The following is a 26643-nucleotide window of genomic DNA, read 5'->3' as shown; positions in this document are numbered from 1 at the left end:
GGCCGTGTTTATTTTTAACTGTTGAGTCATGTAAATCTATTTTGTCAGTGTTTTTGCAAGTGTGTGGTTTTCTGCGAGGTTGTGCGTTTTTGGAGCGAACTGACTTTGAATAGAGTAACAACAGCAGCAGCGGCAGCAGGAAGAGGAGGAGGAACAAAATGTGTCCATTTTTACACTTCAGGAGGAGTTGCTGATGGCAGCATAGTGGCGCGGGGCTCAGAGGTGACTTTGCTTGTTCCTGTCACAGATGTGGCTCCGGCACACAGATCTGCACCCACAAATATAGCCACACACACTCACACACACACACACACACTTAACAGCCAGAGCCGGGTGTGAGCTCCAGGCTTTGTGTTTGTATAGTATTGATGACAGCTCTGTCATTATATCATTCGGTGGCCTCATACATGCAGTTTTTTTTTTTTTTTGTCTCAAAAGCTAAAATATTAGATTCATAGTGTCTGTGTTGTGGGATTCTTGCTCGGCACAGCATCCTCTCCTGCTCATACGTGACTCAGACGCATGACGAGCCTGATGTGTGTCGCTGCTCAATGACCTCAACAATGACACAGCTTATCGGATTTCACACTGGATTTCCCTTCTTCAAGTGAGTCTGTTTTCTAGTAAAACCACATTTGCCAAAAAAAAAAAAAAGATCGAGACGCTGTGGATATTCATAAAAATAGCATTGTAATTCTCGTCCAACTGATTTTATCAGCAGTAGAGGGGATTTTCAAGGAAAGATGCAGCCATAGGAACAGTCTATGGGAGGCAAGGATTAAAAGCATGAAACACAGCAGGAGAAGTTTTATCCTTTTCTTTCCCTATGGATCCCAGCAGCCACTATCACATATGTTGTGATATGAAAAACATCAGGAAGTCCAGTATTCACACAAAAAAATTACTTCTTGGCATGAAACAAAGCGTGTTTGATATGCAAATAGTGAGGGACTCACTATTTACTCACAATAAGCCATGTGTTAAACCTTCTGTAAGACATTTTACTATTTAATAAAAAATTTCACCTTTTTTTGATTGAGATTGTACAAATCTACCAATTTGTGAGTGTATGTTAATAGTTCTATATGTATAAAGAGTAACGGTTGCCTTTGCGCTTATGCTCATGTTGTATTCACATGTTCCACTTCCTTTGCCTACGTCCGCTGCCCAGTGCCTCCATTAACCTCCATTTAACCTGAAATTTGTTCAAATGCCAGTTGTCATCAGGGGCCATGGGTCACCTGAACAAACAAGTGAAAAATAATTCACCTGCAGCCAGAAAATCCAGACTGACTGTACATACTAATCAGATTGTGCCACTAGAAAACACTTTTTTTTTCTAGTTTTTGCCACTTGGTTGGTCTTTTCAGAGGACTTGGGAGGTCTGCCTTATGTGTGAGGAGCAAATAATCTGGTGAGACCTCCGACTGATCGGCTCAGACGTCGCCCAGAGCCACAGGTTTGCTGGGCCTGTGTCAGGATGCATCAGGGAACCAAACGGCAGAAGCGGGTACGATGGCTTTATGTTCATCTGCTTCACAGAACATAACGTAGAGGCTGCTTTTAGGCTTCCAGGACAGACGTCACATTGAAATCGCAGCACATCACACACTGAGCTTATTTTATTCCTGCTTTCAGGCAGAATGGAGTCCCGAAAGAATTGCACTTGCTGTCATTCTGACTTGGCAACGTCCTCAAATGTCACCGAGCGGCCAGCGTTTCGCCCCTCACGTTGAGAATAAAGGACTGTACTGTGTGGTGTGAGGTGGAAAAACTCATGAGTGGTAGCAGTAGTTGTCATTGTCATGATACTCATGTACGTTGATATGCTGCTGTTTTCAATCAGACATGACGTCCATCCCGCTCCTACACCATGTGAATCCATGGAGTACTGATGTGTTCTTGGTTCTTAAAATGTAATGAATCAGGATTGTTAAAGGCTCGTTCTGTTAAGACGGACTCTAAGTTAACTCTCACATGACAAATGAAGCAGCGCTGCAGGGATCCGCAAATCACAGACGACCATTATTAAGCCTAATTGTGGTTATTCCTGCCTAATTTAATGTCATCGGAGTGGTTTCTGTTTGAACTGCAGCAAAAATCGGCATAGAAGCTAATGATCCGATGAGAGCCTAATGAGGAGTGAATAGACAGCAGATGTTTTAATGTGAAGGGAAGTCAACTGTGACAGTGGATTCAATCACACTTGTGCGTTGCATTCTTTCAGGGGAAGACAAATAAACTCCATCTGTGGATATTAATTATCTGAGCTGATTGTGGATACAGTCTTGAATGTAAATTGTCCTGATGAGGCACTTTCGAGCTGTAAGACTGACAGAACAGTCAACTGTGTGTGAAGCCTTCGAGGAAGAAAAATAAACCCCAACCGTCTTGTGAAAGAAATAAAGACAAAGACAGTTAATGGGCTGTGAATCAACTGAGGGGGACTGTGCCTCAAATAATAATTATTATTCATGCATCTTGTAGTAAAAAATATTATGATGTACGACACTTGTGTGGTAATAGCAATTGAAACTGTAATCTTTGATCATATTAATCTGTTATTCACAAACTACACACACTTCAGCTTTGCTTTGAACTCCAGTAAATAAGTCCTTAGATCTGAATATCTTGGTAAAAACTCTGCGTCTTCATTTCTTGCAGGAAGCCAATGTTTGTGCAGTTATGCTTGTTAGCTCTGCGGATCAAGATGAACAGAGATGCACGTACACATGTGAACTCGCTGGATTTCATGCATCATGCATAACAATCGTCATTAGATTCAGGAATTTTAATTGGCCGATCAAGGGATTTCAGCATACACACCCGGTGGCGACAGGTTAACAGTCAAAAGCACAAGATTTACAAAATTAAAGGAGAAAAATGGCCTGAAAACAACATCATCTGCTCTGCTTCTGAAGCCCTGCAGATGACCATGTGATCAAAAATAACAAACCGAGGGGTCCAAATAATAGGAGCATTGTTATTTTGGTTGTAAATAGCACAAAAACATCAGTCATCATTAACTTAAGTGTTTATTCATTGCAATAACCTTTGCAGTTCTGGATTATATTATCACGAAGCGTATGTTTAACCAGCCCTCCTGGAGACCCCTGTAAAAGGGATCAGCTGGAAAAACACTCACATTGTTGATTTTTAGGACAGCATTGAAAAATAACATGGTCATACTGGCATTTTTTTAGAGGGGATTACATACATCTGAAATTTCTCCAGACTAAAAATCTCACGTTTGTGAACGTTTGATGCCAAAACATATCAATATTTGTATCCAAGTTCAGGTTGTGTTTTCCCTGCTGTGGATTATCATCATATTTTCATGTTTATATTTATCTTCATTGAAAGAAACTTTGGCTCCTGAAAAAACAAGTTTATTTTTTCAGTTAATCTTGCTTGAAAAAGCAGCTCGGCTCTTTCAAGATGGCTCCTGCTGCTTTTGTGTAGCTTTAGGGCCGATGGTCCCCCAGAGTAAGAACTGCTTCACTCACACAAATCCTGTACGAAGATCTCGGGATGTGAAAGTTAGTTTTAAAGCACAGAAGGCAATAATTGGGTAGATTGATGGAATAACCTTTTATTTTGTTTGATTTTCTGTCTTTATCAACACGATCTCTGATCTTTTTTATCTACATGACGGATAAACTCGTGCACAAGTTTCAATATTCCTTATATATATATATATAGATCTTTTAAAGACATGCTTTTAAAATGTAAGCTTTCACGATGTACCTGAGCGGTTGTATTATCAGTCCGACCGCTGCAGGCCCATGAGATTTACTGTTTATATGAAGTGCATGGAGCCCCTGTAAGTTCATTACAGCTCGGCTGTGCAGCAGCGGCGGCGCTGCAGCAGAACGCGTTAAATTGTGTGGGAAAGCTTTCCAAGTGATCGGCAATAATATGTTCTGAATTCTGATTTATGCTTGTGCCTGCAGCGTGCAGGCTGGATTTGTTGCGTTTTTACAAATGGAAACTGTTTCACTCCTATCTCTGAGTTCAATTCAAGCTAAATTTGCATTATTTCTGCCACTTGTTTAAATTTGTTCGAGGCTGATTTAATTTTATGATTTTAGCTTTTTCAGTTCTGGATAGTAAAGTTTTTCCATTTCATGATATTCTTTTAACATGAAGGTCTTGAATGTGAAACTAATTTCACATTAATTAGTTCATAAAGTAATTCATGAAATTCAGACTCTGATAACTGAAAACACTATAGTGTGTACTTTTGTATTGGATCAAACATGCTGCCAGAGAAACGATGTCTGATGCAGAAGGGGAAACATTTCCTGCCTCGTTCGATGAAATCTACATTAGCAGAAGGAAATTCGTTTTCAGCTCAGAGCTGCTGACTCTCAAGCTCGAGGCTCGTCTCTCTCACTCTAAACTCAGTTTCTCAAGCTAAACAAGCGTTTTTCTGCACTCATCTGCAGTTTTTAGCTCAATGCTGAACAATGATTCACATTAGGAGATAATGTTTTGAATCTAGAAAACAAATGCTGGATGGCTTTATTAGTGCAAAGTGGAAATTTTGACTTTGAAAATAATCATTCCATATTTATTGTCCAACTCGACCACCAGATCGACTCTTTACTACAAGTGAAGTACTTGAAACTTATTTGCAGTGATTTCCTGTCAGATAAATGATTTGGAACAATACATAATGAAAGTCGCTTGTTTTCTTTCTCCTTTATCTCTAGTTTGGATCACTTCTCTTTCAGTGGTAACTCACAAATAAGCAGGAAGTTCTGCAGCCCTGCATATCTGGCTACTTCAGAGAAACACAGCAGGGTCACCACAGCTTAGAAATGAAAAGCCTCTGGATCCGCATTCACTAGAAAGCAAGGCAGAAAGCCGCCACCTCAGAGTCTGATTTCTTCCTTTTTAAAGAGGTTTTTCCTTTCTGCAGTTGCTCATATGAAACTGTTCGGTTTCTCTGTGGAAGCGAATTGAAACGACTGTGTTGTAATTGACTCTTCTTGTAACATGAAGTCCAAAATTCATTATTTTTATCATCTCCTTCATTCATGGATTTATTTATTTTATTCATCACACCTGATAAGGTTTGACGGCAGTAAAGCTTTATTGGATTATCAACCAGCAGGCCGACGACAAACAATCATATTGTTCTGCTGTTGTGTTTAATCAGGCAGTAACGGCCGCTGGGCTCTGTCAGCGCGGCCCTGCAGGTGGACTCTGGCGTTCCAGCCGCACCGCGATGACGGAAGGGGAACGGCTAATGACGCACACTTCACACGCACGACTTTTCAAATGAGAAAAAGGCACCGAGGCTTGAAGATGCCCTCTTTCATACTCTGCCCCCTCATCACTCCACCGCGCCGACCACCACTACATCATCCTCCGCCGTCGCGCCTCCTCACCTCCTCAAAATCCGATCCGTCACGGCGCCGCGCCGTCCGGATGAAAGCCGGCTATTTAACGGCGTGCCAGGCAGGTGTACTTGACTCCCTTGCTCCGTATTATGCGCTTCGCTTTTGTTCTTGCAAAGTTTCGAACCAAACTTTTTCTTCCTTTCTGTCAAAAAAAATAAATAAATAAAAAATTGTCACTCAAAGGCAAGGACGGCCTCAAAATCAACTCAGGCTGGAAACCTTTTGTACGACTGTGAATGCATGCAGCTTTTTTTTTTTTTTAAACAAGGTCAAACAAAGTCTTGTAAAAAAAAAAAAAAAAAAAGGATGTTTGACATTGTGATGCCTGATTGAACGGCGTTTGGCAAATCAATAGCTCTCAGCGAATCGTCGGAGCGCTGTGCGGTTCATCCGTTATGTATAAACAACTTTTAGTGTTCCTTTCTCTGAAATCGCCAGTTAGTCAGTTAACGAGAGCGCGGAGTGGAAAATCAACTTAATTATGCAAGCCGGACTTTGAGCTGACACAGACGCACTCAAAAAAAAAAAAAAAAAAAAAAACCCTGCATGTAATCACTCAGGGACAGTAAAAAGAAGAAAAAAAAAATCTGTTAGCGCGGCTTATCAAAATGAAGTTTCACTCATACAACAACAGGCGCGTACAGTCATTCACATCTTCATTGTGTTCCTGAAGCAGGTTAATTGAGCCTCTCCACAAGGTTTTAGCACAAATTAAAATGACTCCTTCCTCTTTGCTGTAGCTGAAAGACCTGGTTATAATTGCCTCTGCAGCCCCAGGAGGGCTTTGTGTGTGTTTGTCTGTGTGTGTGAGTGTGTGGTGTGCATGTGCACTTGTTCTCAGAGGAAGTAAATCAGCAGTTGTTAGCGATTATTTCTGTTTTCTTGTGTGTGTGCGCGGTTCAAGTGACGTGTCCGTCAAGCGGCCGCCCTCTAATCTCGGTTTGTCATCTGCAGAAACTGATGCTGATGGGAGGAGCAGCTTAAGAGGCCCGCAGTGCTGCTGGGAACACACACACACACACACACGCACACACACATGGGCAGGGAGATATGGTTTACGGCCCAATTACCCAGCCTGCCTCAGTGCTCGAGTGGAGCTCTAAATCTTTGGACCCCACTGTACACAGTCTAACCTCTGCTGCTCTAAACCTCACTCTCCTTCTCCTTCTGCTCGCTCTTCGCTCCTCTGTTCTCTGTTTTTTAAAGATACACATCAGCAGCTTTTGGATTGATATTTGGATAATTTTGAAGGAAGATTTACGATCAGGGTTTGCTGAAGTTAACTGTATTAAGTCCTCTGCAGAGTCTTTACTGTGTTTTAGTTGAATGGGTCTCCTGACTGCAGCTGCAGCACCTTTTACTACATCTGTTCACCCGAGAGGCGTTCAAGAACAGCTCCAAGCATCGGATACTGGCGTTTCAGGAAAACTGAGCACGTAGTGTGCAATAAATGTGGTGATGCAGGGTGAAGGAACAAAAGCTTTCTACCCAAAAGTTAGACTTTTAGCTGAAGCCTCATCAAAAAAGAAACAAACAACAAAAAAAAGAGTAGAAACTAAGTGAAAAGCAGACTGAAGTAATTACCAAGATTCAGCAAAACATCAAGACTGCTTTGAAAGTTTTCAAAGATTTCAAGTATTTTCTTATTGAACCAAACTGAAGTTCAAGTTGCTTCAAGGATACGCACACGGTCTGATGGTGAGATGTTTGTGCAGTTAGAAATCACAGCGCTTTACAGAGAGTGGGGGGAAAAAAAAGACTGAAACTATAGCCTCTATAAATATGCTTAAAAACAGCTTTAAACCAAGAATATGTTTCATTGAATTTTTTAAAGTTCTTATCCTCAAGGATATTCAGAAAAAAGTACCTGAAATAATTAGATTTCTTTTTCATGTGGTGTGTTTCGAAAGCTTGGAAACAAGCATGTAATGAAATTATGTGAATTGTGTCTCACAAGCGTCATAAAGCTGCAGACCTGCTATAAAGCAGATCTGACACCGCCATGTGTTCAGTCTGGCACCTGCGTGATGTGCTGCCACAGCCCCGGATCACCTCAGTGGGGAAGCCATTGACCTACGCCACTTGATTTTGAGGATTAAAGTCAACCTGATGTAATTACTCTGTAATCACTTCAAGGAAGGAGCCACTTAAGTCCCTACAAAGGCAGAAAATCATGCGCCGAACGTCTCTCCGAAGGCGCCGGGTTGAAGTTCACTCCGAGCGTCCTTCAGTGAATCGTGAGGGATTCGGATTCAGACGGTTTCTTCTTGTGTATGAATGACAAAACAGATCACAAGACCCAGCGCCCGTCAGACGCATGATCCGTCCATCTACTCCCTTTATCCCCTCCTCCATCCATTCATGGCTGCTATCGGCCCAGTTGTCATGGTTACAGTGTCCTCACGTCGCTAAGCCCTGATTGTGACTTGAGCTGCCAGGAGGAAAAAAAGGTTTATGATAAGGCATAGACACACACGGACTAGAGCACACACACGAGTCCTCACAGCCTGTTTAAACTGAGGGATTTCATTCATATAGCAGTCGGGCTGGAAGTGGTCATGCAAACATGCATCTTCTGTTTCGAACATCCCCTCTTCCTTCCTCTCTCTCTCTCTCAGACATGGTTATAGTAGTAATTACACGGGAACCCTCTGACAGAAAGTCAGCTCCATTAATCATCCTGCGGGCGTGTGCGCTCTGTGTTATAGATAAGTCTGTGTACGCTGAAATGTCTCTGATATTAGAGTCCCGAGCTCCGTTTGCCAACCTTTAAAGGCCATCCTAATGAATTACTTCTAAAATAAAAGCAGGAGAACGCGTCCTCACGGAGCGTAGGTGATGCGGATGGGAGAACATCAAAGTCAGGTGCGGCGCGGCGGGGCGGCTCGCTGACGCGCATTTCGGCGAAGACGGGGCCCGGAAGCGTCGTCGGAAAGAAGAAGCGGTTTAATGTCTGTGTGTGTGTATGGCCTTGCCGCTCGTAGCACCTCGTGTCTTACAAAGAGGATGCTGGGAGATGGAGACAGAGAAAACACAGTTGCCATAGTTTCACGCTTCTCCCTCTCAGGGTCGATTAAGGAAAACGTTCCGACCAGTTCCTCCGGTCCTTTATACTCCTCATTAATATGGATGCTGATGGTGTTTATTCTGCACGCTCTGCCCTTCCCTTCTCTCTCCTCTTTCTTAATTTCCAGCTGCATTTTGCAAATTATTAGTTTGCACGGCCTCTGTGCTTCTCCTCTCTTTCATCCTCAACAGTTTAAACCAGAACCGCCCCGGAGCACGTAGACCGTGACCCATGCTCCCCTGACAGCGATGCAGGAAGTGCAAAGTTCAGCTCATATCAACATATTTCATGGCTCATATTTCCAGTCGTGTCAGTCAAGCCACAGATCTGCATCCCAGGCTTGTTTGTGTTTGTGTTTTCATTATTCAGTAGTAATACTCGCTCCTTACTTCATTCCTCCATCGAACCGGCTTCATGTTGGCTGTGATTCTCGAGAATCTCAATGGGAATTGAGAAACTCGGAGGGGATTCGTGTCCCGCTGGTACGACATTATTGGACTTGGCCACGTCGTTTTTCTTCAGCCACCAGCCAAACGCTGGCAAAAACCTGGCTGCGTCCGTCCCATCTGTCATGTTTCGAGCATCTTTACCGCATAAACAAGTAGATTTCATTCGGTCCTTCGATTCTCGGCACTTTCCAGCAGTAACTGCGGGTCCCACAAAATATAGATTTCTGCTTTCTTTGTCGCACTTGAATATTTATTCAGTGTTTGCTTCAGTGTACTTTTAGTGGCTGAAAGCTATTCCTCCAACTTTCCTCCAGGTTTTTTCTTGCGCTGTGTTTCGAGTCGCTGGATTCGATCAATGGGCTGTCTCGGCTTCATGAGGTCCTGCATGGTTTACAACTTTGCAACAAAGTGGAAAGACAAAAACAATCAATGCAGCCTTGAATAGAACTAACAAAGCCTTGTAAGATATGTGAAAATCTTTTATTTAATAGACTTGAAAATAATCAGTAATAAACAAAACGATTTAATTTGCAGTTATAAAATCCAATGGGAAAGCAGGGACCAGTTCCAAATTCATACTTAAAAAAAAAAAAAAAAAAATCGAATTTGGACGATGTAAGTAGAGATAATTATGGATTCACTCCTGCTCCAACTTTAGGGAAAAAGCACTCCATTCAGAGATAAATTTCAAATCCATGAATCTTCTTTCCCTCTTCATCTGCGGTGTTTCAACATTCTGCGGTCATCTGTCACCAGAGCATCGGCGCTGAATAAATAACGACCATGAGGTGTGAAACGGCTCGTATTATAGCCAGCGTTAATCAGGCCTCATTGAAGTGGAGTGAGGGCGTGGCCGCCCACAGTTTCTGATTTTTAATTACGCCGCGCAGCAGTCAGCCATGTTGTGGAACAAGATCAGCAGCAGCAGCAGCGTTCAAGACGCTGTGAAGGAGAACGCATATGCCAGTGTTCTCGTGTGTTTATGTGTGTGTGTTTTCTTTCATTGCCTGGTGATGTTGGCTGCTGTTCAGAGAAAGAGGAGAGGCACAGGAGAGAGGAAGCAGGAAATACCCGCTGATGTAAAGCTATTATTTTGGAGAATAGTTTGAGCTGAGAGCAAGCGGTGTTGTTGTTTGTATTTATGGGTTGTACTCCATACCCAGGTGTTTCGGTCTTATCGGTTTGTTCCCCTCGTCCCTCTCTTCTCCTATTTATGCTGTTTTCTCTCGCTCCTTTGACCGTGGCTATAACAGTAGATAATATCCAAGGCCGCCGCCGCAGCCTCTTGTCAACTGGCCCGGCGCTGACCTGCCTATCATCTTACCGCCATCCTTACTGGTGCTATTAATATTACAGATGCCAAAACAGGATTTCCTGTAGCATCTGTGCTAATCCTGCGTTACCTCTGGTGCGTTTCCTGTCACATCCACCTGCTACTTGCATATGGGATTAGTGGAAAACCTTGTTCCTGTGCCAGTCCCGAGCGTCTAACCTGCCAGACATTTGCTGCCGTCGGTCACTGACGCAACTTCGAGCCGTGCGTTGCAAGTTCGCGTTTTTAATTCCGAATCAAGTTATGTTTCAAAGCACGTGTGTGTTTGTGTGTGTGTGATTTGCTGGGTGAACAGATGGGACAGATGGCACAGTCTGTTCAAGAGTGAGTATTAACCCCCAGACTTGCCCTTTACCAGCAGGTCAAGGACTGAAACAGGGGACGAGTTGCAGACCTCATCAATATCTCTTCGGTTCTTCATTTTTTCGGTGCAGTTTTCTCTTTCAAGTGCTGTAATGAGACGCTCTGAGCTGCACAGGCTTCAGAATAATGTCACATGTAATCAAGAAGTTAGAAGTCCTCTTCTTTTGTTGTCAGTGCGCTTTAGCGTCGTCCTCCCGTGAAATCCTACCCTTTCTTCTAATTGCTGCGCTGCAGATGAAACTCTTGTCTTTCATCTTTGTGTAGGATAACAGCAGCCACACAGACAAAGATGAACATAATCACATTAAGCAGGAAGGGATTAAGCCTCCGAGTATTTTCAAGGCGCCCGGTTCTCCGTCCTCTGTGGGCCTCTGGCTGATCCAGCCAGTTTAAACTCAGACATTTGTTCTTTCTTTCTCGACATCCTTTGCTTTTTCCCCAGGATAACAGAGACTGTCTGTCACACTGGGAGCAGGTGGATGTCAGTCTGGAGCACAGCTCTGCCCACTCCTTCCACCTCTTTCTCTTTTTCTACCCATCTGCCCTCCCTGGTTTTGACAGCAGATGTTTCTCGAGGGCAGAAGGGAAATGTGAAAGAATCAGTGGGACAGGAAATGTAAGGATGAACAGGTCTGGTCTTGAAATGTAGTCATTTCTCTCATGGTAGCCACCATTTCCATCCTCACAGTGATATAGGTGAGTGTGCAATAAAGTTTAGGGCCCCAACTGTATAAAAGAGCAAGTCCGAACACACACACACACACACACACACACACACTCACACACAAACCTGTTTGAGAAGTCTAGAAATTCCTTCGTCAGCAGATACGTAAACTCACACCACAGAGCTGCAGACATACATTCCTCAGTATGGACGGTTTTTACTGTACTTCTGCATGAGCATCTGAGTATAAATGTGAAAAAAGGAAGGTATAAATGCTGGTAAAAGCTGCCTGTTTCAGTGTTAATACATGGCTTTAATAATTTATTGCTCTTCAATCTCCCAGTTAATTTTAGAAACTGGTATATATGGAGCAACCGAGCTGGCACCAGAGAGCCGTGGAGATGCGGGAGTGATCTGGGGGACAGAGGGACACATTTTCCCATGCATTTTTGAGAAGAAATTACAATAACCACAAATAAATGACCAAAAAAAAAAAAAAAACAATTTTGTGAAAGCATGCATCATCACAACTAGATATTAATTGAATACAGACCGATAAGATTTTATGCAAAATAAGTGTTGTGTCAATTACTTTAATTTGCATCATATTATGTATGTAACTGGTCGAGGGATGTTGTTTATTGCCTGTGGATTCCAACGGTGGTGAACAATGATATTTTATTAAAAACAAACTGTTTAAACATAAGGAAGAAACGGTGGCTCGGGGCATTTCAGGTTTCTGCATTCGGAGTTTATTCTTGTTTTCCCTCGTCTGAGTCAGACTAATAAAACTCTCAATAAACTTTCCATAGCTGCTAAAGGAATGTCCTTGGAGATTTCATAGTTTTTTAGTCATTTTGGGCCCAGGGGCCAGCTTTAAAGCCTATACATAATTGACCACGGATGATGATTTAACTGTTAATTATGCATCAAAACTCGTAGCACAAGATTGTTTCTTTTTATGTCATCTGAAAAATGCATAATCTGAAGTTGTAACAAGTGTTATACTACCTGCAGGATTTTCAAGAGGCTCTTCTCAACTCTGATGATATAATCACCAAATCGCGGTGACAGCTGTGCAGCAGTGCAGAATCCCTTTATTGGTGTATTTCGTGCTCGTGTGTGCAGACAAACTCTCCTGCGTCGTGCTTTGCTTTCACAGTAATGAGGGTTAACCACGGCTGGTTGGTCGGATGGATGTTTAGACGGCTCTGTCTCCGTCTGTCTACACTCGCCCTCTCTCTCTCTCTCCCTCTCTGGACTTCCTCTGCGTTCTTCGGCCTCTCTCGTCCCGGCAGCCAGAGCTGTCATGTGTTTGACATCCTGCAGGTGCTGCTGCTCCGTTTTTCCAAGAAAGACGGGAAATTACAGGAAGACACAGAGAGGAGGGATTCTTTATCATGGGTTTGTTTCCGATACAGCTCACAGTCCGAATTAAATAGTTTTTCTCTGAATTATATTCAGTTTTAAACAGCGTTTTGTGCTCGTTCCCTCGCCACATTCAGCTTTGTTAATGACTCATTCCTCTAAAATGTCTCATATTTAACAAATGGTGCGTCGTAGCCTTTAACAAGAAGGGTTCTTAGCCTGGAGGACCTTTGCTGTGGTGACTGGAGAGTTTTGGGCAGCGCTCCAGTCGGTGTCACCTCCCACATGCTTCCTCTCGGTCCCACCAGTGTCTTCCTTCCAGTAATTGATGTCAGAGCCAGGAGTGAGGCTGGTGTGAGGCATGGGCCAACAATGTGAGCATGCCCTTACTTGTCCAATGTGAATATTGTGTGAAACTGGGACCCTGGACGGCTGCAGACCTGCACTGGCCCCTTGTGTTAACCCTGGGATATTACACTGTTTGAGACACTGGACGCATGTCAGCTGTCACATTAACTCAAATACAACTTGTAGAAATGCAGTTTTGGGGGGATTTGTTTAGCTTTTGCTTTACTGTATACTAACACAATTTTAAGTTTTATTTGACTACAAACAATAGTGATCCCAAAAATGTATACCTTGGTATGGTTGTTGATTTTTTTTTTTCTATATTCTCATTGATGTAAAAAAAAAAAAAAAGAGAGCATCCATCTCTGAGCCTTACAGCCTGGAAACTATTTTTTTCTCTGAAAGTGCACAATGAGCTGCAGCTGTTAGAGTTTAAAGGTCTTGCTCAGGGACCTTAGTTGGTAACCTGTTGCCTGCAAATTTCTAAACACAAGCGTGCTTCCCTAACTTTTACCCGCTCAGACAAAAGGGTCCACAGCTCAGAACCATTTTTATAACTTCACCTTGCTTCACTTCCTATTTTGGCGCATTCGAATTTGGTCTCGGTCGCTGAGGTATTGCATACAGAACTTGTTGGCCAACTCGGACGTTGTGCGTTTGTAAGACGGCGAGTATCTCAGATGACGGTGAACTCCCGGGAGAGTCATTGTCATGGAAATATCTGGACTTAGACATGTGGAGGCTCATATTCCGTACCAAAGCTCGGATGCAGGAGGCAAGTTGCTGAAGGTTTTGTGTGTGTTTGTTTTAATGTGTGTTTGCTGTTGACCTCTACTTGATGTGAAGCGTTTGAGTGATTGTGGATGGTGCCAGGAGGATGGCTGTCTGGATGACTGAAGTGGTTTATGTGGCATTCTGGGAGAAAGGGAAGGGTTTTGCTTTGTCAGTTGAAGGTCAGGATGTTGAAAAGTCTTCAACTTATTCAAACCATAACTTTACATAAAGTTTTCTGCTTTATTATTAAATTTTATAGCAGTTTAACACTTTCATCAGTTCATATTGTTAAACTCTATCAGTGACATGCTTAGCTTAAAGAATAAGTACACTCTTTATCTGTAGATCGGCTCATGTCTTCACGGTCGGTCTGTGCTGTCAGAATTTCAAAATGTCTTTGCGACAAATATTCTGGGAAACCCAGCTCACCGTTGCGAGCAAGTCATTGAACAGGAAGGAAGTCAGATTGGCTTTCGAAAAGAGGAAGAGAAACTACAGGGGACGAGAAGTTTCCTGTCACCGCTGTGGCAACCATCACCGCCGTGCACTTTCTGCCACTTAATGTGTGTGTTTCTGAAGTATTTACATGTGTGTTTATTAATCTGTGTTTCTGTGAAAGGATGAAATTACTATTCTTGCAAAAAGCGAGTCCTCTTTTACTCACGATGACCACTCCATTTGAAACCCCCCCCTAGAACAACTCTCATATCACCTGGATAGAGAAGGACTTTGCCAAAATTAGCGTCCAGGTAAGATCTCGCCACTTGTGCTGTGCGCTTGCTCTACGTCGGTCTATCTGCGGCTCCTCCCCCTCTGGGCGAACACGACTGGTGCTTACCGCTGCATCTCCTCCTCTTCAGACTGACACTCTTGTATTTTTGTCTCTTTGCCCTCTGGAAGATTTATTCACCAACCGAAATAGTCAAGATCTGCCTTTTCTGGGCGCAGGCTGCAGCGCAGCAGCATCCCATGTAGGTGTGCTGATGGCGCGGAAACGCAACCCTTTGGTCAAGAGAGAGCGTTGTCTGCGTTGTGTTGTTTGAAGAGGGCAAGCCGGCTTTCGCTTCGGAGGCGGTCTCTGCTTATTCCTGACAGCCAGTGAAAACAAAAACATTTTTTTTTTAACTAGGTTTAAAGTGCATGACTCGAACCTCTCTGTCGTGACAGCAAACGAGGCAGAACAGTGCAATTAACACTGGATTTATACCCGACAGAACGGCACGCTACATAGATATTTTTAATCAGTTTTACATGATAAAACTCAGGCCTCATCGATAAAATGAACAACACAGTAATGCATACGAATAGAGTTCAGGTTAAGAAACAAACGCATGTTGGCCTGGTCGCCTACGTCTGTGTGATCATCAGACATGTTTCCATCGATTAATCAACCCCAAAAAAAACTAAAAGTACAACTGTGGTGTTAAGTCCGAGTGAAACCGGACTACGAAAGCACATGCAAACGCTTTAACTTGACTGAAATTGAAAGTTTCAGTGTTGAAATGACACAGTTTGGTAATGTCTTGGAAAGTTCACTCTTGTGTGTTTCCACAACAGTCAGAATGAAGCTGCTCTATCGGGACCTGGAAGTTTAACATGATCATGTATTTAAAAAATGAGTTTGCACTATAAAAAGGAAGTTTACTGCAAATATAAACTTTGAGATACACTTCAGTGGTCTGTCATTGCAGGTCAACCAGAAATGGCTTCATATCAACTGCATATAGCAACTCACCGCTGTACAACAGACATGAAACACTCCTGAACTTATATCTATACCTGCAAAGCTCACGTAAGCTTAATGAGTGGACTGCTTTACATTTGATGGTACATCTGTAGCACCTCTTTCAGGTTAAAGTGGTATTTTCTGGATTTGTAGCTGGAGGAAGGCAAAGAAGAGTGGGAGGCCACTTCAGGAGCTGTTTTAGGAGACAGGATGAGCAGGAATAGAGCATTATGGGAGGGAGGAGAGAGAGAGGACAGGAAAGTGTCTGTCGTCCACAGTGAGTCTCCACCATCGCCTCTGCTGTGCTGAAACAGAGAGGGAACGCACCATCCCCTCCGCACCTCCCTCTCCCATTTCCTCTGGCTCCTGCTGGGGTGAATTGTGGGTAAAGGGAAGTGGCACAGAGCTGAGTTTTCAGTCTGGGAAATTACTTGATAACACAAACATGAAACCGTGTGTCGCAGTATTTTCAGAGGACAGAGACACTTTTTCGTGGTTGCTCTTTATTTTTTTTCATTCTCTCGATCTCTTCTGGTGAACAGACTCTCTCGCTCGCCCTCTCTCACTCTCTCTCTCTCTCTCTCTCTGTGTGAGGTTATGTGTGTGTGACAAGTTGGGTGCAGGACTGTGAGAATATGAGCAGGCTCTTCCTTCCTGCTCGCTTTGGTTCCAGTTCGCTTCAGCTTCAGTCAGTCACCGAGAACCCGTCGATCTGATCAGACCAACGCAGGCAGACAGGAGGAGAGAGGAGGAGGACCTGACAGATGATGGAGGAGAAAAGTAGAAGTGGAGCCCTCAGCTAGTCCTTCAGATCTAAACCCCAACATGAGAGCCCGAATGACTGGACTGAGATGAGCTGAGGCCGTGCAGGCCTGACCTGGTCGTGGACGGCGGGCGTGATGACGGAACGGTTTGGGAAACGCTGAGATGGAAAAGGAGAAGAGGAAGTTCAACCTGAGCAGGGTTTTGTTCCTCTACCTGTTCGGAAAGAACAAGCCCCTGTCCGGCAGCCCCGCTCGCTGCCACAGCTGCAGATCGACGCCCGCGGCGGCCGGCAGCAGCCCCGATGCCCTGCCTGCACCCGGGACCTGCTGGACGGTAACGTGACGCCTCCTCACGTCCCGACCGGGATGAACTTTGAGCCGAGAGCTGCCGTTAGCGTGCATTTGTGGGTTTGATTAACGCTGCGGCGTGCTGAAGCTCGGCTCTCGGCGAGCTGTTATCAGCGGTCGTTACACAGTGCAGCTGAACTCCTGCTGGTTTCCTGTTGTCAAATGAAGTCCCAGTCTTTTTATCGCCTGTGATCGAGGCTGCGACGGTGAGACTCGACTGCACAGGAGGAACTAGAGCATCTTGTTTTTATGTGTGTTTGACACACATTGACTTGACTCAGTTTATCAGTTATGAAATGCAGAAGTACATTTCAGTTCTTGCAGAGAAAGCGATCCATTGTATGTATTTAAGCTTGATTATATAAAAAAAAGTATGCAATCATGAATATCAATCAATGCATACTTCTGATTAGTTTTAGAAAAAAAAAATCATCCACTTGTGTGTGCACGGGTGCAGCTTCCCCTGGTTTTTGCTGCAGTTGTTGCAGTCCTGAGTCACATCATTGGCTCAAAGCACACGATTCCTCAGACGGCTGAAAGGCCAACTTCTGCTGCACGCTCGCTGTTGCGGATGCGTTGATGCTCTCCTGAAGGGTGTTGTTGAACTGTGGGTGACACCAGGTCAGTAGAGCTGTGCCAGCACGTCTCCACCCTGCGTTGAACACACTGAAAAGGCGTTTCACAAGTCAGTAAGTCAGCCTTGAGGTTACACTGCTGGTTTACTGCCAGTCTGGTATATTTGCATTTCCAGAAACCTTTAAAAAATGTTTAAAAAAGCCACGGGTGTAATCGCTCACACTTACATGCACACGTCGCCTTTGCTTCCTCTTTCTGTGATTATTTTGATGCGGTGCTGCTCAGGGGACGCTCCGGCACTCTGGCTCTGCTTATCGCCCTCATACATTTTCTGACCTTCGCGCAATCTTTACATCAATAATGTGGCTGCTTGCTTTGTCAGCACCGACTCGGTTATTTTATCTCCTCTGTTTTCTTTCCCTCTTTAGGAGGATGCAGACATCAAGGAGATCAACATTACCCATGTGGTCAAAGAGGGCTCGGAGAAAGCCGATGCTTCTCACTTCGAACTGCTCAAAGTCTTGGGACAGGGATCGTTTGGAAAGGTAACACACACCCTCACGTCTCTGGTTTCATCAAACATCACTGCTCTCTCTTTTGTTGTTATTCTCCCTAATGATCTTCTTGTTTTCTTTTCTCTCTCAGGTGTTCCTGGTGCGCAAGGTGACCCCGCCTGATGCCAACCAGCTCTACGCCATGAAGGTCCTGAAGAAGGCCACACTTAAAGGTACCCGAACCTGGAATGTGCAGGAGAAACGTCACCAGCTTCAGATGGATTCTGTCATTGCAGCGGTTGAATTTCTGTGATATCTGCTGTGATACTGAGGCAGAACTGACATCGGGCTCAGGAGAGTTTCCCTGCAGCCGATCTGAGACGTCTCCCCGCCGAGGAAACTAAGCACATAAAACAACACAGGTCCCCCGGTGTTTTGCACAGAACACGGCGTTTTAATTATTAACAGGTTAATCTTGTTTTCATATTTGCTGGATCAGAGCTCCTACAACATGACATTCAGGCTGTTGTGTCTCTATTATTTCAAGCTTTAATATGCTACATCTGAGATTATAAGCAATATGACGACGTCAGCTTCGTGACTGATGAGTTGTGAAACTTTCCCACGAAAAATTCTCATGTTCACTTGTTTTGTTTGGTGTTTTGGTTTTGCCTTCAATAGCTGCACCCTCAGTTTCATTTGAGAGGGTGGAGGCTTTTCCTGTCAGTGAGGATACCGAGACCACCGCAGCTTTCAGTGGGTTTTTACACACAGGTGGTGTTGTGGCTTCCTTGTGTTGAACATCAAGCCTTTGGATTTGGTGACAAATTCTCAAGAAAATCAAGCAGAAAAATCACTGCTGATCAGTTATAGATATCTTAAGAAGAAATGCATTCATGAATAGCAGGAGATGACAGATAAGCGTGTGTGTTGTGTTAATAGACAGGAACTAATTTAATGGTTGTAGTGAAAACATCATTTATTTGTTTGTTACAGAGGTAGATGGTCTTGATATCAGTCACATATGTCAGTATCAAGCTTCACAGGCTGACTGGCTTTAAGGCACGTCTATCTAATTGCATTTTGTCTGCTGCAGTCACGACGGGACTGCTCAAGCAGATAAAAACCAATTTAATCAATCCATCATTTGACTTTTTCTCATTCACAGGCTCTCGCAGTAATGATTAATATAGTTAAATAAACATGCACATGTTTAATGAATAAATCCCAAAGTATAAAAGATAGATATAATTATATTGTCATTCATTTCTTTATATATTTACTTGAATGTGCTGATTGATGAAGGGGTAAAAGGAATAAATCTCCATCTTCAGTCTCAGAGCTGCAGAGTTTCCACCGAGCTCAAACCCAACGAGGCCGAACGTCTCATGACTCAGCAAATTCTGAATCGTTTGTTCGGCAGTCCTTCAGCTGATCCACCCGTGTGCCTGTTCCACCGCAGCGATCTCAGTGAAGAGTAGTCCAGGGATTTGTCTCGCCACTTTTCTTCAATAGATTTTAATTTTCCCCTTCCATCACTCGGCCTCTTTAAATGATCCCAGCTTGTGATTGATGCAGACACTAAAGCCTGAAACGTCCCTGTCCGTCTTGTTGCGCCCTCAGTGAGAGACCGCGTGAGGACGAAGATGGAGCGAGACATCCTGGCCGACGTCAACCACCCATTTGTTGTCAAACTGCACTATGGTGAGTCGGAGCTACGCCTTTAGAATACCGCTGTGCTTCCTCAACATAGATGTTTATGACGCTACAGGACTCAGAGATTTATGGTTTGATTGCTTTAAATTCCTGAAGCTTTGCTTGGGCTTTAGTTGAATCACCTTTGATTGAAGTGTTTGTGTGTTTTTAGCATTTCAGACTGAAGGGAAGCTGTACTTGATCCTGGACTTCCTCAGAGGGGGAGATCTCTTCACTCGACTCTCCAAAGAGGTGAGAGGGTTTTCATAAGGTCTGCTCTTGTTTTCCTCAGCGCCAAATCCGGCCATTTATCTCAATCTCTGACAAATATTTATCCAATTTTCTCCGCTGTCTTGCTGTGGGGATGCTGGGTTTTTTTTTTCATTCCGTCTGTGCCTCGCAGGTGATGTTCACGGAGGAGGATGTGAAGTTTTACCTGGCGGAGCTGGCGCTGGGGCTGGACCACCTCCACAGCCTGGGCATCATATACAGGGACCTCAAGCCCGAGAAGTTAGTCCACAAGAATCCAAAAACACTTTTTTTTCATGAGTAGGCTCTTTAAATTCAAAACGCTGACTGAATAAATCCTCATCTCTGGAAGATATTTCCCTATTTTTAGAGTCTTCATAGAAGAAGCTTGTTGACTCCACTTCAGTTTTCCCGAAGGAGGTTTTAATTTGCGAGCTACTAAAACATGCACTCGTCAAAAAATAGTGTAAAATGGAAAAGAAGACAGTTGTTTCACCCTGTAATTATCATCTGAAGTAAATAAAAATAAATCTAAATATAAGGCTATGCTAGGTTCAGTGTGGGTGGATGAAAGCCATGCAGGTTTTGTGTAACATCAAGTGCAAATGTTTCTACTGCTGTGCTTCTTAGTGTTTGTCACATTATTACATTGCTTTAATTTGTCTCTTTGAGCTCACAGTAAATCCAGTTTTAATATAATAATTATTAGTTTTACCCTCCATTTCTTTCTTCCCCTCATGATTTATTAATAATTACAAGGGAAAAATATCAGGCAAGAAACAGCATCCCTCCTGACGCAGCCCGCCCCTCACACACACACACACACACACATACACACACACACACACAAAGACACACACACTGAAACCACAGTCCTGCCTCATTAGATATTTCCATGCTGATCCCAGTATTGTTGTGTTCAGCCTCTCTCTTATAATTGGTACTTTTCTAGTTATTTTTTTTACACTTTTCTCCCTAAACAGATTATTTTACAGCAGACACACAAAAATAAATACCACCAACAAAGTGAAGCCTCCATTATGTGATGTTTCAATAAGTAAAACATTCGCCAGTCAGTAAACATTTCAACTCCATTTTCTTGCAGCATCCTCCTGGATGAAGAGGGACATATCAAGCTCACAGGTGAGCCTCCTGCTCCTCTCACATCCAGCCTCCTCCACCTCATTGACCCTCATCAGCCGACGGCTTTATCTCCCTCGCTCCAGACGTCTGCACACGAACCTGTGCTTTATATTGCTGACATCCATAACACCATCCGTTTATTTAAATGTGACATTCAGGAGGGAGTCGAGTGAAAGAATTACTCTCGTGAGTCTTCAGAGGGACTAAAAGCAGCTGAAGATGAGGCGCTGCCAAGATTCGCTGTGGTTCAGTGGCGTTCCTTCTACATACGCGTTTCTCTAACATGAATGCTGTTTCATGTCTGGTGTGTTTTGCAGACTTCGGGCTGTGTAAAGAAGCCATCGATCACGAGAAGAAGGCATATTCCTTCTGTGGCACTGTGGAGTACATGGCGCCAGAGGTGGTGAACAGGCAGGGACACACCCACAGTGCCGACTGGTGGTCGTTTGGGGTACTAATGGTATGGAATTAATTATTTTTAAAATTACCTCATATCGGAATTGTTCTATGCAATTTATGTATTGAGACTGTTGGATTCTTTTTTCTCTCCCAGTTTGAGATGCTGACGGGAGCGCTGCCTTTTCAAGGAAAGGACCGTAAAGAAACCATGAATCTGATCTTGAAGTGAGTCCCGTCGGGGTGGGAGTACAATTCCAGACATTAGCCCTCTGTCACATAGCGCCGCTGCCGAGAACGCTTCAGTCGGTATCTGGTAATTAAAGCCGTCTGTCTCTTCCTGCAGGGCACGTCTAGGAATGCCTCAGTTCCTGAGTGCAGAGGCCCAATCTCTTGTCAGGGCTTTATTCAAGAGGAACGCTGCCAACAGACTGGGTTAGTATCGACCCGGGGAACATGATTTTCAAAAATGACAGCAGATTTTAATCCATTACTTTTTTTTTTTTTTTTTTTTTTTTTGTCAGTAGAGCTTTATATCCTCAGCTGTTTGATGTTGATATTTGTCTTGAAGGATCCGGTCCTGACGGCGCGGAGGAGATTAAGCGGCACTGTTTCTTCTCCACCATAGACTGGAATGTGGGTATCGTCAGTATGAAACATTAATAACTGCTTTGAAGGATTCGCTCGGAGGAACCTCCATTGTAGTGTTTTCACGGCGTGAGAATAAATCCTTCTCTTCTTTTAGAAACTCTTCCGAAAAGAGATGAAGCCTCCTTTCAAGCCGGCAGTCGCACGTCCAGATGACACCTTCTACTTCGACTCGGAGTTTACCTCTCGCACTCCTAAAGGTAAATGGTCACCTCATTATTCTAATAACACAGGCCTGTAGAGCTAATAAATAATGAGAAATAAGCTCGTGCACACAGAGAAACACACACATTCCTGCCATTGCACTGTGGGTACTCTCCCAACCAACTACAGAGAGTGTGTGTGTGTCGGAGAGTCTGCTGCATCAACCAGCTGACAAGGAGGGAAAAAAAAAAAATATCTGCGTCTTATCTTTTTTTATGCTCCCGGGCTAAGAAGTTGGCAACATTCGCCATCCTGTCGCCATAGTTACGATCCTGGGTCCAAGAACAGGAAAGTGCTTGCACTTGGTACAGGGTGCAAGCACAAAAAAAAAAAAGAAAAATTACAAATCAGTTTCCGCTCCGTTTATAAGATGGACTTTCAAGGATCTGTCCGTCATTCTAAGGTTGTTCTTGTCCGTCTTTCCAGACTCTCCCGGAGTGCCGCCGAGCGCTGGAGCCAACCAGCTGTTCCGAGGCTTCAGCTTCATCGCCTCGCCTCTGCTGGAGGAGGAGGGCATTGTGGAGAAAGTGCAGCCGCCTCCGCACCCAGTGGTCCAGGTCAGAGCTACGCTCCAGTGGCAAATACAGCATCACCAATCCATCAGTTAACGGGAGATATATGTTTGTGGACTGTGGAAGGAAACTGGGGGACTTATAATAATCCACATGCACAGGGAGAACATGCAAACAAAAGAGAAAAAGCCCGTCTCAAACCAGGCTGTTAGTCAAGAGCCCTAACCACATTTCAGTGAGGTCTAAATTATGCAAAAAGCACCTCAAAAAAAGTTAATATGGCAGGTAGCATTTCAAAGCGGAGAAGCGGTTGATCGTGTTCTCATGGCAGAAAGGAAAGAAACATGAAAGATGAGACGAGGCGAGCCGGATTTATTGTACCAGCGGTGTGTAAAGCTGACAGGAACAAACGAGAGTGAAGTGGCTCAGAGAGGTACACGGCTTCAGATCCTGTTTCATGCCTGGTCGAGGCGGTAATTAGCCGCCTGTGTCAGATCGAGGGAGCCGGATAGGGAGAGGGAGCGTTTCTCGAAATAGATCGCTCCTGAGAAGCGCCAGCATCCCTCCACCTTGTCATCTGTCTGCGTCGGCCTGTCTCGCCTCCGCCGCTCCTCACATCTCAACTCTTCCTCTGCAGCAGCTGCACGGGAAGAACCTGCTGTTCAGCGACGGCTACATACTGAAGGAAGACATCGGCATGGGCTCCTTCTCCGTCTGCAAACGCTGCATCCACAAGACCACCAACACCGAATACGCTGTGAAGGTGCGGGAACACGCTCACGTCAAAACAATCCATTACTGTTGTCCGAACTCCTCAAGCCTCATTCGTCTTCTGATCGACAGATGATCGACAAGACCAGCACAGACCCGTCGGAGGAGATTGAGATTCTCCTCAGATATGGACAGCACCCAAACATCATCACGCTGAAAGACGTGAGTCCGTGCGCATGCTCTGGTTTCACACTGGTAAACGACGGCGAGAGGTGAAGGGTCGTGACCTGCCGCTCCCGGTGCGACGGCGTTTCAGGTGTACGACAACGGGAAGCAGGTGTTCCTGGTGACGGAGCTGATGCGTGGAGGAGAGCTGCTGGATCGGATCCTCAAGCAGAAGTTCTTCTCGGAGCGAGAGGCCAGCGCCGTGCTGTACACCATCACCAAGACTGTAGAGTACCTGCACTCTCAGGGGGTGAGGAGATCCACACACACACTTCTCTTAAGTTTTAATCATCACTAACCAGATTTGGACAGTGCGATTCCTCTTATCATCAAGAATATCTTATCAAATGGAAAAAATCCTTGCATAAATGAGTTTCCAGTTACGCTTTTTCAAGAAATTAGCCTGGATTTTTGTCATTTCTAGACATTAAAATAAAGTTCTAACTAATTAAATGAAGTGACAGAATAATCAAAAGTCGACGGCTTTTTAAGTGACCTGGTCAGGAGCATCTTTATCCATCATTGATATTCTGTAAAGTGACACACCTCTTCATCAGTTGATCGATCTGCAGTGTTGAGCCGCTTCTCCTCAAAGACTCGAGTTTCACACGCTCAGATGTTTGGTGCCAGCTAACATCCAGAAGACCAACAGATCTCTGCTCATCTTGTATTTCACTTTAGAGTTACATTTCTCCTTTCTTTTGTCTGAGTCGTTCATTGCTTTCAGAGTTTTTTGTCTTTTAGATGCCATTTTAATGTGCATTAAAAATTCCGAATTTAAAGAAAATTAAACTTTTGCCAGCTGGAGACGATAAAGCGTTTGCGTCCCTCCTTTTCTCTCTCTCGCCCCCTCCTTCGTCAGGTGGTCCACAGAGACCTGAAGCCCAGCAACATCCTTTACGTCGACGAGTCGGGAAACCCCGAGTCGATCCGGATCTGTGACTTTGGCTTCGCCAAGCAGCTGCGAGCCAACAACGGCCTGCTGATGACCCCCTGTTACACTGCTAACTTCGTAGCTCCCGAGGTGAGAAGCCCCTCCCCCCCACGCCAGAGAGCTGCATAACTGTGTGAATTTAAACGGGAAGCTGAGAAAGAAACCTGACGGCGCTAAAATAAAACGTGTGATTCTTCCTGACCGTCTCTCTTAGGTGTTGAAGCGTCAGGGCTACGATGTGGGATGTGACATCTGGAGTCTGGGAGTCTTACTGTACACCATGCTGGCTGGGTACACAGCAACACGTCACTCCTCTTTTATTACTTCTTCTTCTTTTTTTCCTCTTTGCTCTTTGTGTTCATTCTGTCCGCTTTCTTCCCTCCAGTTTTACTCCGTTTGCCAACGGACCCGAGGACACTCCAAACGAGATCCTGGGCAGGATAGGAAGCGGTCACTTCAGCCTGACCGGAGGCAACTGGGACACCGTGTCTGATGCTGCCAAGGTGCGAATCCTGATTTATATGAAGTATTAACACGATCTTTGCACTCCACTTCAGCAGCATGATGTGAATGGATGCTTGTGAGAATGAGAGACGAGCCAGATTGATGTTCTGCTTCCAGGACCTCGTCTCCAAGATGCTCCACGTGGATCCTCATCAGAGACTGAGTGCTAAGCAGGTCCTCAAACACCCCTGGATCATCCAGAGAGACAAACTCCCCAACAGTCAGCTGCAGCACCAGGACCCCAAACTGGTCAAGGTAAAAAAAAAAAAAAAAAGGCATTTTCTCACACATTTTCACCTGGGAAGTTGTTATAATTCAAATATTTTGGGGTGAAATTTCGATTTGTTTTAAGTTTGATCATCTGCTTCCTCGTAGGGTGCGATGGCTGCCACCTACTCCGCCCTGAAGAACTCACAACCCACTCCGGAGCTCAAGCCCATCGAAAGCTCCTTCCTCGCTCAGCGACGTGTCAAGAAGCTTCCTTCCACTTCCCTGTAGAGACTCGAAACGAGCCAATCAGCTCCCCCCCCCGGAGTCTGATCCAAACCACTCTTCTCTGGCTTCAAACCACCCAGTCAGCTTGCTCGAGGACCTCCTGTCCGCCTGCCAATACCAGCCAAGGAACACCGACTGTGGTCCTGTCCTCTCCTCGTGGCGTCTGTTGTCCCGCTCTGGCTGTCGTTCTCCTGGTGTGGGCTCCCGAGCTCTCGTTGGACTAGCAAAAAAAAAAAAAAAAAAAATCATATAAATGGAAGGAATCGGGGGGGAAAATACAATCGGTGCAGGTTTTTCGGCAGATGTATTAGTGCCGTGTGAATGTGAGTAAGCGAGTGTGCATGATCTGCCGGAGTCGACGCAGCCATGTTTTTGATAGTGACAATGAGCGTTTCTCTCCTGGTCATCATTGCTGTAATTAGTTGTCATAATTGCTGCACGTCTGCTTGTTTAGTCTTCCTGTTCTGTTTTTTTGTTTTTGTTTTTTCTTTTTTTGTAGCGTTGATGAGCTTTACATTACCGGTTGTGCTGCCAAATCAACCTGTGCCGACAGCACACAGCCACAGTACTGTCCAACTGCTGTTCAGTGTTTTTAAAGGAGCATTATTGATATAAATATTAAACATTTCTGCCATAAATGCCTCTTTGGCTTTGGTACAGCCAGAGTATGTGGATTCTGGGAAATGTCAAATGCTGATGTTTTTGGTCAGAGCTTGTATTTTGTTTTACAGAGTGTGTGTTTGTGTGTGTGTGTGTGAGAGAGAGAGAGAGAGAGAGCGTGAGTGCGTGCGCGTCAGTTGCATGACTTGCAGTGTGTGTCTGTACCGTCTTGCAGGATGCTGCAGAGTCATGTGCATGGTCCGGTGACGTGATGTCGTGGCTTTCTTGTTTCGCTCCTCTCCCTTTTCTTGCTTGGTCGATCTGCTGGCAAACCATTTTGAGACGTCTATTATTTTTATTACTACAAAAAACTAGTAAAATAGGTGGCTTTCTGTGAAAGAAAACCTGCCCAAGGAACAACGTGGCATGTTGAAATTCTATACTTGCTTTTGTTTTCCTAATTTCTCAGTTTGTTTTCCACTGTTTTCTTGAATAATGCATATTGAATGCTGTTTTCCGTGTTGGCTGCTTTCGTTGTTGTTTTGCTTTTCTTTCTTTTTGTTTTTTTGTCTCAAGAAAGTGGTGATTTAAAATAGTTAAAGACATGCTGAGCACATCAGACTGGGAACTTGATGCCGCACAGGT

General features: G+C 44.3%; 1 protein-coding gene across 6 annotated transcripts in view; it reads left to right on the top strand.

Moving 5' to 3' along the window:
- rps6ka1 (ribosomal protein S6 kinase a, polypeptide 1) overlaps positions 1-25699 on the top strand; it is a 47143-nt gene extending 21444 nt beyond the window's left edge. The window contains exons 1-22 of one of the 6 annotated variants that reach the window (XM_030117323.1): positions 13607-13775; positions 14470-14523; positions 17617-17733; positions 17834-17915; positions 19306-19386; positions 19550-19629; positions 19781-19887; positions 20732-20769; positions 21087-21229; positions 21323-21393; positions 21512-21600; positions 21737-21801; positions 21911-22013; positions 22444-22574; positions 23167-23292; positions 23373-23462; positions 23557-23715; positions 24328-24489; positions 24614-24690; positions 24785-24902; positions 25021-25158; positions 25279-25699. In XM_030117323.1, the coding sequence (XP_029973183.1) occupies positions 13734-13775; positions 14470-14523; positions 17617-17733; positions 17834-17915; positions 19306-19386; positions 19550-19629; positions 19781-19887; positions 20732-20769; positions 21087-21229; positions 21323-21393; positions 21512-21600; positions 21737-21801; positions 21911-22013; positions 22444-22574; positions 23167-23292; positions 23373-23462; positions 23557-23715; positions 24328-24489; positions 24614-24690; positions 24785-24902; positions 25021-25158; positions 25279-25401 (2196 nt within the window). In that variant the 5' untranslated portion in view covers positions 13607-13733 and the 3' untranslated portion in view covers positions 25402-25699. Of the gene's footprint in view, positions 1-13606; positions 13776-14469; positions 14524-16090; positions 16599-17616; positions 17734-17833; positions 17916-19305; positions 19387-19549; positions 19630-19780; positions 19888-20731; positions 20770-21086; positions 21230-21322; positions 21394-21511; positions 21601-21736; positions 21802-21910; positions 22014-22443; positions 22575-23166; positions 23293-23372; positions 23463-23556; positions 23716-24327; positions 24490-24613; positions 24691-24784; positions 24903-25020; positions 25159-25278 lie in introns of those variants that run through there. The other 5 variants (XM_030117321.1, XM_030117317.1, XM_030117319.1 and 2 more) reach the window with 5 other exon arrangements.
- The last annotated feature ends 944 nt before the right edge of the window (positions 25700-26643 follow it).

The sequence above is a fragment of the Salarias fasciatus genome, chromosome 19, assembly GCF_902148845.1.
Source record: "Salarias fasciatus chromosome 19, fSalaFa1.1, whole genome shotgun sequence".
NCBI classification, from domain to species: domain Eukaryota; kingdom Metazoa; phylum Chordata; class Actinopteri; order Blenniiformes; family Blenniidae; genus Salarias; species Salarias fasciatus.
This window is presented reverse-complemented; position numbering and strand designations above follow the sequence as displayed.